General features: G+C 43.3%; 1 protein-coding gene and 1 long non-coding RNA gene across 5 annotated transcripts in view; one reads left to right on the top strand and one right to left on the bottom strand.

Annotated features, from left to right (window-relative positions):
• LOC135318454 (uncharacterized) overlaps window positions 1-11,957 on the top strand; it is a 55,525-nt gene that overhangs the window by 22,086 nt on the left and 21,482 nt on the right. The gene's annotated exons all lie outside the window — the stretch shown is intronic.
• UBASH3B (ubiquitin associated and SH3 domain containing B) overlaps window positions 6,773-11,957 on the bottom strand; it is a 129,779-nt gene continuing 124,594 nt past the window's right edge. For all 3 annotated transcript variants that reach the window (XM_010986558.3, XM_010986557.3, XM_031443470.2), the window contains exon 14: window positions 6,773-11,379. In XM_010986558.3, the coding sequence (XP_010984860.1) occupies window positions 11,242-11,379 (138 nt within the window). In that variant the 3' untranslated portion in view covers window positions 6,773-11,241. The remainder of the gene's footprint in view (window positions 11,380-11,957) is intronic.

The raw sequence follows: 11,957 nt of genomic DNA, 5'->3' as shown, positions 1-11,957 counted from the left end.
GTCTAAGCATTTGATTTTCCTGCGAGTGCCTTGCCCTTGTTTTAGGGTGACGGTACCCCCTTAAGAAAGCCCAAGGAAAGTGCATAGAAGGGCTCTTCGGCCTCCCTTGGAAAGTGTGAATTGCCCACAGCTAGTTAATAGCTTCTCGCGTCTTCACCCAGAATGCTATTCCTTAGAGAATCTCCTCACATTTTTACCTAGGAGAATGCTATTCCTTAGAGAATTTTCTAACGCCTCCTCTCAAAGCACAGGAGGAAGAGGCTGTATTTTCCTCTGGACACTGTAGTGTCAGCTGCGCTATCATGAAGCCAGAAACATGTCTGGACTTATTATTATTGGCTGATCTTCCTGACCTTGAGCTTGGCAACTAACTCAAATCTATGCAGGCATAAAAAAAAAATCACTTTTACAAGAAAGAAAAGTAAAAGTGTCATCATGGGAGTTGTCATTCTAAACCAGTGGGGGAAAAAAATCCTGGACCCATTCAGAACTAAACTCAGGGCTTGGAGAAGGGCCACGTTGCTTCTCCCTTTTCTAATTGTGGTTTTCTGTAATTTTCTATTTGGTAAAAATGTGGAGAAACAGAAGTAACAGAATGAATACAAGACTTAGGTGACCAGAGAATAAAATATTCTGAGATTGAAACTTAAATTTACAGTGTAGTCTGTCCTAAAGCTACTGATTTAACGTGGTTTTAGTGCAATGTCAGTGAAGCAAATGGTCTTTTGTTTGAGAATGGGTTCATGTCACCATCGACAGGTAGGTTTCCTCTTTCTCATTCTCTTTTCAAAACACAAATCTGATATGTTATACTTCTGCTCAGACACTTTTAGTGGTTCCCTTTTGTCTGCAAACCTACAGTACAAACTCTTTAGCAGGTCATTCAAGGCCATTCACACCTTGGCCCCAGCCTGTGGTCTAGCAGCCTTTCCCACTGGTCCCCAAGATGTACCATAAGAATTCTTGTCCTATTTCAAGTACACAGTACGATTTTATAGCCATAGTTCACACTGGGTTGTAGTTCACATTACCCTCTCTGCCTGAAGTGGCCTTCTCTTTCTGGGGAAATTCTGCTTGTCCTCTGGGGCCTGGGTCAGTTCAGCGCTTCTCAGAGGAATAGTAACTAATGATTAAGAATGTGGACTCTAGGACCAGTCTCCCTGGAATCAAAGCCCTGGTTTTCTCACCTGTGAAATGGGTATAATGACAGGACCAACTCATATAGCTGATGTGAGAATTACAGGAGATGTAGTAAATAATGTAAAAGTTACTTGTTACTGTCCTCCATCCTCCCAGAAAAAAAAAAAAGTCATTTCTCCACTGTTCTTTGCCCCCATGATCATTTCCATCTTTTTATCTTACTAGCTTTTATTCTGATTTCTATTATATTTAGTTGAGTATCCATTCATCTCCTTGCTGGTCTTTGAGCCTCCCAAAAGAAGAGCTTGTTTTTTTAAATATACTTTAATGTTCCTGAGACCCGGCACAGACCCTTCCATAAAATAGTCAAAAAAAATTTTTTTTAACATTTAAAATATTTTGTTGGGGGAGGTAATTAGGTTTACTTATTTATTTATTTTTAGAGGAGGTACTGGGGATTGAACCCAGGACCTTGTGTGTGCTAAACAAGCACTCTACCACCTGAGCTATACCCTCCCCCCTGGAATAGTTATTTTTTAAATAGCTTTCTTGAGATATAATTGACATAACGAATTGTACATATTTAAAATGTACGATTTGATAAAGGTTGGTGTGTTGTGCACACCCACGAAGTCATCGTCACGCACAAGATAGGGAATATATCCATCGCCCCCAAAAGTCTCCCCCTGCCTGTTGCAATCCTCTCCCGCCCCGCTGCGCCACCTCCCCCTTTCAGGCGACCACTGATGTGCTTTGTGGCGCTGCTCTTGCGCTCGGCAGGGTCCTTTTGAGGTTCATCTATGCTACGCCACGTGCCAGGAGTTCACCGCTTTCTCTGTCTGGGTAGTAGTTCACGAGGCGAGTTTACCGTAGTTTGTTTACCCGTGCACCTGTAGATGGACTTCTAGGCTGTTTACCATAGGCTAGCGTTAAATAATGATTTATTAAATTGAATTAGTTGTCGTGAAACTTTAAGGGGAACCTTGTATGTTCCCACATCTGCTTTGAGTGATAATCTCATCTTTCAGAGAAAAAGTACAAGGTTAGCGAGAGTACTTAAGTGCTGGTCCTTAGTTGGCACCAGGGGTGTACACTCAGGTGTGCTACCCAGATTCTCCCTCCATCTCCCAGAGGCTGGGAGGATGGGCCGTGTCTAGCTGGGTCCCTCTCAGCTGAGAATGGTCCTCTGTGGGGAAAACTGTTTAATCCAAGCCCCACCTTCTCCGTGGGGCCCCCGAGAGGGGTTTAGAGGTCCTGTGTCCTTGCCTTCTGGTCCACTGAACTCTGAAGGGCGACGGTCCCACTCTGGAGCTCCCCTCAGGATCAGGGTTAGCTGATGCCTCTGTTGGGGCAGCATCCCAGCTCAGCTTCTCTGTCCACCCCATCTTGCTTCCTTCACAAGTGTTGTCCCGAGATCCCTGCTATAAACTCCAGCACATGAATCTCCATCTAAGCATCTGTTTCCCAGGAAACCTGACCCACAACAGCACCTGAAATAAGTTGTCAGATGAGCGAGTGAAAGAACGAGCGAACTCTCCATCTGAGATCTAAACACTGCTGTTTTCCTCTGAGTCTGAAAGGCTGCTTCTCTGATAATTTTTCCAGTGCATTAAAGAAGATCTTTAAGTCGCCCTCTGGGAGATGATGACTGTACCTTACTCACCCACGGCTGCGCTATCATCTGGTCACAAACCTTGAGAAATGTCACCGTAGTCCACTGGACTCAGAGGGGACAGACGGCCCGTGGGGGAAATGCGTTGAGTGACATGCCCTTGTGGTTTGCATGGTCCTTCCCACTCTCACCACCCCCAGTGCAGCCTGCAGCCCGCAGGAGGTACAGCGGGGGATGGTGGCCGGTTGTGGCTACTTAGTGAGCCGAGGGAAAAGGTGAGTTTGGAGCGTGGTGGTCAGGGAGGGACCTTCTGTCTGTTTTCTAATGGAAAAGTGTCTACTGTCCACCTCGTATGTGGGTGGCCTCAGTTACTGATAGCCAACCTGTCACTTGTGAAACCCCCGCTGTATGTTTTAGTGCCCATAGGAAGTAGCATCTGATGGAGGTGGTGGTGTTGGGACAGATTTTAGAGAAATAAACAAACATCATCACCCTGGTCAACCTACGTTGTCAGGGGCAAAAAAATTCTGAAGAGGAGATCTACCAAGTAGGTGAAAGATGGACTGTTTTAAGGGTCAGAAAAGATAAGGGATTTTCCCACGTGTGGAAGCCACTGGGGTTTTTGTTGCAATTACCAGAGGGGACCAAACGTTCTCCTTGACATTTCACAGCTCCTGTAAAGAATCTGGCCTTTCCCAAAGCCAGGGCAAGATGTGGCCTCACCTGCATTTCCCAGCAGATACGGGATGGCCAGTTGCCACCGCGGGGGGATTCTCTGAGCACTGCTGTAGACTTACACAAAGTGATCGGGGGGGTTTCTAAACCAGAGCAGCAGCCTTTGTGACTCATGACTGAGACAAAGGCTTCCTAGGAGCAGCAAAGCTCAGTGAGATGAGTATGTGGGTAGGAGGCAGACATTCCTGGACTTGCCACCTAGGCCCTGTCACCAGCAGCTGTGTAGCCCTGAGAAGACTATTTGTCTCTTGGTGTCAGTGTCCTCATCTGTAAAATGGGCCTAAGGTGACTGGGAGGTATGACTCAAACATGTTATCCAACGTGCCCAGCACGGTGGCACATAAAAGATCGTCCATAAATTTGCAGACCTCAGGTGGCTGGGGTTGCATCTCATCCTCATGGGGACCACAGCAGGTTAGATGTGCCTGGAAAAGGAAAGGGCCAACTAAGCTTTTTTTTTTTTTTTGAGGCATCTGCCTAGAATTTAATCTAATCTAATGGATCATTCTGAAAACAGAACCTAAGTAAGAGCGGATTTCAGAAGGAAGTTGTGGCTTTGGGGGAAGGACCACAGAACGGCAAGTGCCAGCTTCAGTTCTTATCTCACTGATCTCCTGGGACAGGTGACTTCCTTGGGTGTCTTCATCTGCAAGCAAGGGGGTGGGTGAAAGCAGTGGTTTCCAAACTGGGTTCTGAGGAGCCCAGGTAAGTCCCCTGGTGCCTCAGGGTCCTGCAACAGTTTCCTTGAAATTTCTTTAAAAAATATTTTGAACTATTAGTCCCGGCTCTGGAAGCAGGCTGACATGGTTGGAATCTCAGCTCCAACACAGCAAATCCAGCCATGTGACTTTGGGCAAGTTGTTGACTCTTCTAAGACTCAGCTTCCTCTTTTGCAAATTGTATCTTGAATAGGGTTGAGAGGATTAAAGAGGTTAACACAGGTGAAGTGCTTAGAAAGGTGCCTGATGTACGTAAGCCCTTGCTAAATGCTGGCTGTCACTTTGCCAGCCGCCGGACATTATCAGTCTGTTCCTTTTTTGTGCCGTGGAGGTGGTTTCTGTGCTGGACTCTGGGCTTAGAACAAAAATCCAAATGCTTCAGCATGGTCTACAACAGAGGTCTGCAGACTTTCTGTAAAGCCCCAGGCAGGAGCTATTCCAGGCTTTGCTGGCCTCGTGTCTGGGACCCACCTCTGTGCTCGTATCCGGGAAGCAGCCGTCAGCAGTATGCCAGTGAGGGGGCTCGGCTGTGTCCCCGTCAGACTTTATTCCAGACACTGGAATTTGGGTTTCCTATAATTACTGTGTCCTGAAATAATATTCTTCTTTTGATGTTTTCAACTGTTTAAAATGGTAAAAACACGCCCAGCTCATGGGCCAGACCAACACCGGCCATTGGGCAGATTCTGCCTTGCGGGTGACACTTTGCCGAGCCTTGGTGTACAGGACCCTGTGTTTTGGGGTCTACCTTCCTCTCCTGCCTTGTGTCCCCCAGCCCCCCTCAAGACCATGGTCATGAAGGGTTAGCCCTCTGACCCCTCCTGTTCTAAAGCATCCCCTGGCCCACGTCCCTTCCAAGGTTACTCTCTGTCATATAACCCAGTTTTTTTTTCCCCTAAACAAGACTGATCAATATCTGTAATTATTTTGTTTATTTATGTCTTCATTGTCCCAACTCCATGAAAGCAGGGAACTGGCTTTTTGATTTGCCACTGCAGCTCCAGCTTGCTACCTGCTAGGAACGTAGCGTTCAATCAGTGTTGTAGGATAAAGAATAAATCCACAACCTCAGTATCTTGGTTACTCTCATACAATGAGTATGATCTCATCAGTGATACCTGACCTCCTTACTTTGAAAAATCGTTTTTAGGATCAAATGAGAGTGGGTTTTTCAAACTACAGACAGTTACACGAAGGGACGGTGGTAAAATCATTAAGGCAGCCTCTTAGAGAAATCACAGAATTCAACCAACACACCCACTTGTACCATTCTCCTCTTATGGGGAGAAGAGGAAAGCAGTTCCAGTATGAATGAGGCCGTTTTTATTCTTTGTCCCTGAGATTCCCCACAGACAAGAGGAATGGCTAGGTGTGTGGCTTTATCTTGGCCTTAGGAAACGCAATTATTTATTTATTAGCAGGTAGTATCTTTTTATTATTAGCTTGTAGTATTAGGTATTTTATAATATCTCATTTGATAGTCACAAACATGCTATAAAAAAACCAATATGTGCCCGTTTTTATAGAAGAAATGAGTTTAAGGGACTAGTGAGCAGTGGAGCCAGGACCAAAATCTAGCTCTGACTCTAGAATTAGGGCTTCTTCTCTGGTCCAGTATCAAGCTCCTCTCCAGTGATGTACAGACTTTCTGATTTGTCCCATCAACACAATGACAACCAGCAAGCTAAATAAACCTTGGCATCATTTTGTGGCCAGGAGCAAGGCATCTGGATTTTAGATGTTTATTTTCAACCAAAGTCTTCTGAAGGAAGACTGCTTTTTGGTCCTCACCTTAAAAAAAAAAAAAAAAAAAAAGATGTTTTGCTGATTTCGGCTTAGACAAATCCAAAGCACAAGGATTCATTTTCTCTGGATGTGCAGGCAGCCTTTACATACATCACAAAAGGGCAAAATGAGCTTGGGAAGCTGCCAAGCAGAGAACAGCTGAGAACCAGCCACAGGACACACCAGAGTTTGGTCTTTTCGTCCGATATGAGCATCAGCTGTTGTGTTTCCTTGGGAAGTGAACCCTGCCAGGGTAGTAGCCAGTGGTGCCAGTGAAGATCTGTGTTCACGTTCTGGGCATACATTTGCATACATGGCTTATTTTAAAAACCTATTAGCTTAACATATCATTGCTTCAAAAATGGGGTCTATGGCTTTTTGTTGTGCAGAACCTAGTTTGAACTGGGATTTTCCTTTCTCTTGCTGGAATCCTCTCTTTGGAGTGTTCCTGGTGCACCTCGTGCTGGTGGGTGGTGGGGAGGGATGAACGTTCGCATGTGGGGCACTGGACGCCTTCTGGAACTTGCTATTTCGCTCCTGGATGGGTTTCCACCTCTGCAGCCGGGATGGCTGAGACAGATGCCCAACTAGAAGGGACCAGAGACCCACGGTGCTGCCGGGGCATCCTCTCTTTTCCATCAGTAGCAAGTGCCCCTCTGGCCCCTCTGAGGGAAGAATCCCACTCTCAGTGGACATTTAGGCAATAATAATGACCACAGTAACATCTGAGGACGTGATTGGAGTAGAGACCACTCAGAATGTAACATGAGATCGCTTTGGATTGAGTGAGGACACAGTTTCTCTTTATTAGATCACCTGTGAACCACTTAAATGGAGATGCCCATGGAATGGGATGAACTAATTACAGTGCTGCCAGAGTGTATCTGGAGGAAGAGCACGCAGCCAGGACAGCGCAGACGCCACAGGTCGTTTACAAGGAATTTGACAATACAATTAAGTGTGGTTTCCTTTTTTATAATTACAAACCCTTTCCAAATAAATACACCTGAATCACAGAGGGGAAAAAAATGATACAATAGCCTTATAAAAGAGAAAGAAACCAATATACTTCCTCAGACATCAGGTTTAGAATGGTCTATGCGTCACCAAAATGGTGTTCCCATCTTGAGCGGCAAACAAAGAGAGAACCAGTACACATTTCCCATTATACATATATATGTATCCTGTACAGAGTCCAAGAATGAACGGCTGCAAAATTCCAGTTTCTGTGTGAGTAATGGTGGCTAAATGGTACGGTGTAAAATGTGTAGGAACTGTTTGCATATTAAGTTTGACTATTCATCATTAACATTGTAAGCCTACATACACTGAACATAATATTATATGTGTTTAAAAAGCAAGTTTCTTCCTCTACATTTAGAGGCGATTTCTCCCCTCCGCTTGAATTTTTGTTATAGCTAGTCACTTCCCTAGGAAAATTCAATGGGTTGAAGTATTAAAGAGAAGCAAATCCAATTTTAATCCTATGTTTAAACACAAAAAGCATCTGCCATCACCTAACAAAATATCCCCACCCCCCATCACCTTTGTAAAGTGAACATTAACCTAAGTAGATACTAAATCACTCTTTTCCCCACCCTCCTCTGCCAGTCTCATCCCTGGCAAGGCAGCCCGGCTGACTAGACTGGCCGTCTCTTAGTTCTCACACGTGTGCAGAACTACAATTTAAATGCAAATAACCCAGTGCCTCATTATCTGAGAAGCTGGTGCAGACACAGAACAGTTGTGACTGTGCCTCTGAAAATTAAAGGAAGTTCATCTGTATTCTAACACACACGTTACTTAGAATAAATTCAAAAGAGCAATTCATCACTGCGTTCAAATTTAACACTGGAGTTGCAGAGCGCCTAGGTTACGAGGAATACCTCTCTTTTTACCACAACGAGATAGGAACATTTCTTACTGTAGTTCTTCAGTTAGTTCCCAGTGACACTAGGTAACTGACATGAGAGACTTCGTTTAATACCAGCACAGCGTATTGAATGGAAAAGATACATTTATGGTAATGCGGCTAAACACAATGGGATGACAAATATATGCATTCCAAATACTACTGACAGGAACATGACCACATCGGCCTAAAATGCAAGGAAATTATCAACAATGATTTACCAAACTGACAATACTCCAGAGGATATATATATTTTTTTTATTTTCATTTTTTGCAAAATTGTCTTTCAAATATAAGGTTACTTCAAAATAATTCTTTGGTTAAAGTATCATTAAAATAAAAACTAGAAACTCCTCCAAGCCTTTCAACACAGGGTGAAAAATACCCCCCTCTTTCAGCCATCAGATGGCCATTTAATCAGCCATTCAGATTCTATGAATCTAAATGTAATGGAAAACACTGTATTCTGAACTCCATGCTGGGGTGAAGCAGTAAGCTCCTAGCTACCAGTGCAGGGATGGAGAAGAGAGCCTGGGAAAATGAGACCCCCAGCTTGTGCATTAAAATGTGCCAATTATTCTAGTCCACAGAGGAATAGACATGGCCTTTTAAAACCACTGAAACCAAAGTCTATCTATGAATAATACTGGGCCATTAGCAGGTTGATGTCTCACTGGTACAGGCAGCAAATGTTTCAGACTTTCAATGTCAGATTAAATCCTTTAGTTAATTTCATCTCAGTGTATTTCAGATAACTTGCTACATTAAAAAAAAAATTCCTCTCTGCAGGAAACCATTTGGTTCTTCTTATCTACCATTTCCTTCCTTTCTTCTTTGTTTCCTCCCTCCGTTCCTCCCTCCTTTCTTCCTTCTCTCTCTCCCCTAGCCCCACCAAAATATTTGTAAATGAGCATCAGCCTCAGATCAAAGAGAATCAGCTTTAAACTTTGAGTTGTAACAGCAATTGAGAATTTTTAGGTGGGTATGAAATCACATTAAGTCAGTTGTCTGTTCCTTTTATTACACATAGATTCACCGTGACTTACAAAGAATTTCTCAGTTGGAGTCCAAGTTTAGTTTTTTAAGTAGGTAAATGTGAAAAGAGAATTTAAGGTGAATTCTGATCATTCAGGCCATTTTAATAAGCAATCTGGATAATTAATGCAGAGGAATAAACTCTTTTACTTAAGGTGTTTCCACCTAAATTGTTCAGAAAATTATTTCTGATCTCTGCCTTCCTTTGCTCATGAAGATGACTGCCTAAGGTGCTGTCCATATTGGACTAAATACAGGGACTGTAGCTCAGCTAAACCCACCTAAGGCCACTGAAAGGCAGGGAGAGGATAACCTGTTTTGAACTTTGTTCTGTACAAGTACAGACCCTGCCCAGGACACACTGCTAGAATTTTCAAGGAAATCAGATATGAGATGTTAAAGCCTAAAGGAATAACTGGTGGTGACATTACATTAGCTGCAATGTGACTTTTCTCTTAAAACCTTTAATATGAGTATTTCCCTTATTTTAAGATTAAAATTTCTATCTTAATCAGTAACATTGACACAGAGTTATTTCTATACCCAGAAGCTGGGTCAGTGTTTGTGCAGTGTTGGAAGAAGTCAAAATATGTTTCTTAAAATGTAAAATTCATGACATATTTCTCTCAATGACTTTTCAAAAAGCCAAGAATAACCCTCTTGCTGATTCACTTACATACCAGCATCCCTTCACTTCCTCTTCTTTTAAAGGATTATCAAATTCTTGTTTCAAATAGGAGCATAGATCTCTTTATATATACCATATGTTTTATGCATTTGCGTTTTGAAGCTTATTTAATGCTGTAATATATATTGGTTTGTTTTACATGAATGTTCTCTTTCAATGGCTGGGATTTCATTTTGCACATATATTCTACAGAGTGAACTATACCATGCCAGACCGCTGTCTGCTGCTGTTAATAGTCAGGTAGTCACACAATTAAATAGACATTGATAACTGATGTTTTGGTTTGATTGTCATTTATTTTTCTTTTAAATAAACTCCCTCTAAATTTAGGAAGCAAGTGTGATGAGATACCACAGGACGTGGCTCTCCCAACTTTCCTTAAGTAGCCCTACCTATGTATTTTAAATTAGCATAGGAAAACAAACAAACAAACTAACCAACCCCCCCCCCCCCGACAGCACTAGTAGCAGTGCAGTTGTGACTGTCATCACTTAAGTTAGTTCCCTGACTTCCTTAGACATCCCTGGCTGTCACCGATTCATCTGTGGATGTTCTGCTGTGGCTGGCATGTACTGTAAGCGTACAGTGACCTGACCCTTGGTATGGCGTGGAAGGATGTCCGTATTGCACAAGGATGAGCTTCTTGCTGAGTCAAATGATGTATTTAACGGACATCTTTTGGAAATGGCAACATCCCTAACTAGTTAGCATGGTCTAAACCCTTGGGGGCAAAGACAAGCAAATCACTGCTGAGTGAAGGCTGTGGCTCCTTAGGCTGCAACACGGGTAATTCCAAGCCACTTCATACCTTGCAAGTTCTTTGCTCCTACAGTTGAATACTTCACACATTGATCTTCCTTCTGAGTATCCAAAAGTGCTCTGGAGACCGAAAATGCTTTGTCTCCCCATTTCACAGATAGAAGCAAGGTGGCAGGAGCATAGCAAAAAGCTGCAGTCAGCTGCGCTAGAGAAAGTGATGAGGCGGGAAGGTGTGAGTCCTCAAGCAGGCGTCCTGAGCCAGCAGCACTGGTGTGTGGGTCATTGTGAGGGTAGAAATTGGTGGGAAACCTAAGAGCAACTCTCGGTTGGGGGTTGTTTTCTAATAACCGTAAAAGAATTCCTCAGTTTGGCTTTAACTGGAACATGGAGTTGAAAAGAACCTCCCGTCACCAAACTGGCAGCTCGGTGTCCCTCTAGCTGGATTGTCCTGCATCCTTCCTCCTGTGTCCTTCCTCCTGCGTCCTTCCTCCTGCATCCTTCCCCAGAGTGGGCTGGCAGCTCTCTCTGGGAGAACTTAGGCTCCTTGGCCAGCACAGTCGAAGGGGAGAAGACGTCCTATGCTGTTGCAGATGCCCCGATTTAGGAAGACAATTCTCGAAAGCCTTGTTAGCTAGGCAAGAGTCCAGAGAGAATGAATTTTATCCCTGAATCAAGTCTTTCTCTCCTTGACACGGTCTCATCCTAAGAACTTTAAAGCCTGAAAGGAAATATGCTAAATTATTCTGAGCTGTCCACTGAAAACGTGGTGCAGACTTTCCCACTGTGACTAAACACACAAAAAGGTACTTCTCCCAAAGCCTTCGTCAAGCCTTTCCTTCTTGTTCACTTGTGTAGTTTATTCTTGTAGCAAAGTCTCTCTCCAGTTGAAGCCTCCAGTTGGTCCATGGGTGAGAGGAAGGATGGGTGGGTCTGTCAGCTGCCATATTCCAGTTTCTCCTAATTCTTCACAGGAACAAAACCCCAAGTATGGGATCTGAAGTAAGAAAGGGAAGACAGAAAACAGGCATTTTAATGTGTTAACTTTTACCTAGATTAAGCCTTATTGATAGCAATGAACAGGGGCTTTGTAGGCAAGAATTCCCTCCCAAAAACCAATGAAAACAAATGAAATGGATAAAACTGATAAATCAGAAGAGAGAGTATTTACAACACAAGAGGATTCTTCAGGAGGATTCATTAAACAGTGAGCTCTCCTAGTGCAATTAAGTAATCGTTTATATAGGTTGTTTCTTAATAGCATGGGAGAAAAAAAGGAAATAATACATAAAGCTAAGATGCTAGGAGTTAATTCCTAATTGCAAGTCAGGCTGAAAACAGCTCAAACATTTCTGAAATTATATTTGGAGAATGGGAAAGATTATTCAAGTTTTAAAAATTTGTTTCACCCTGCTTGATCCTTTTTTTTTTTTTTGGGGGGGGGCGTGTGTACTTGACATTCAGAGCTGAGGCTGTGCCCTTCCTAACTTCAATAAGCATGGCATTTCAAAACTTATGTGTGTGTGTCTGCCCAGAGCTGCATTTATAAATAAGACAAAAAAAATCTCTACCCTC

The sequence above is a fragment of the Camelus dromedarius genome, chromosome 34 (assembly GCF_036321535.1).
Source record: "Camelus dromedarius isolate mCamDro1 chromosome 34, mCamDro1.pat, whole genome shotgun sequence".
Classification (NCBI taxonomy): Eukaryota; Metazoa; Chordata; class Mammalia; order Artiodactyla; family Camelidae; genus Camelus; species Camelus dromedarius.
This window is presented reverse-complemented; position numbering and strand designations above follow the sequence as displayed.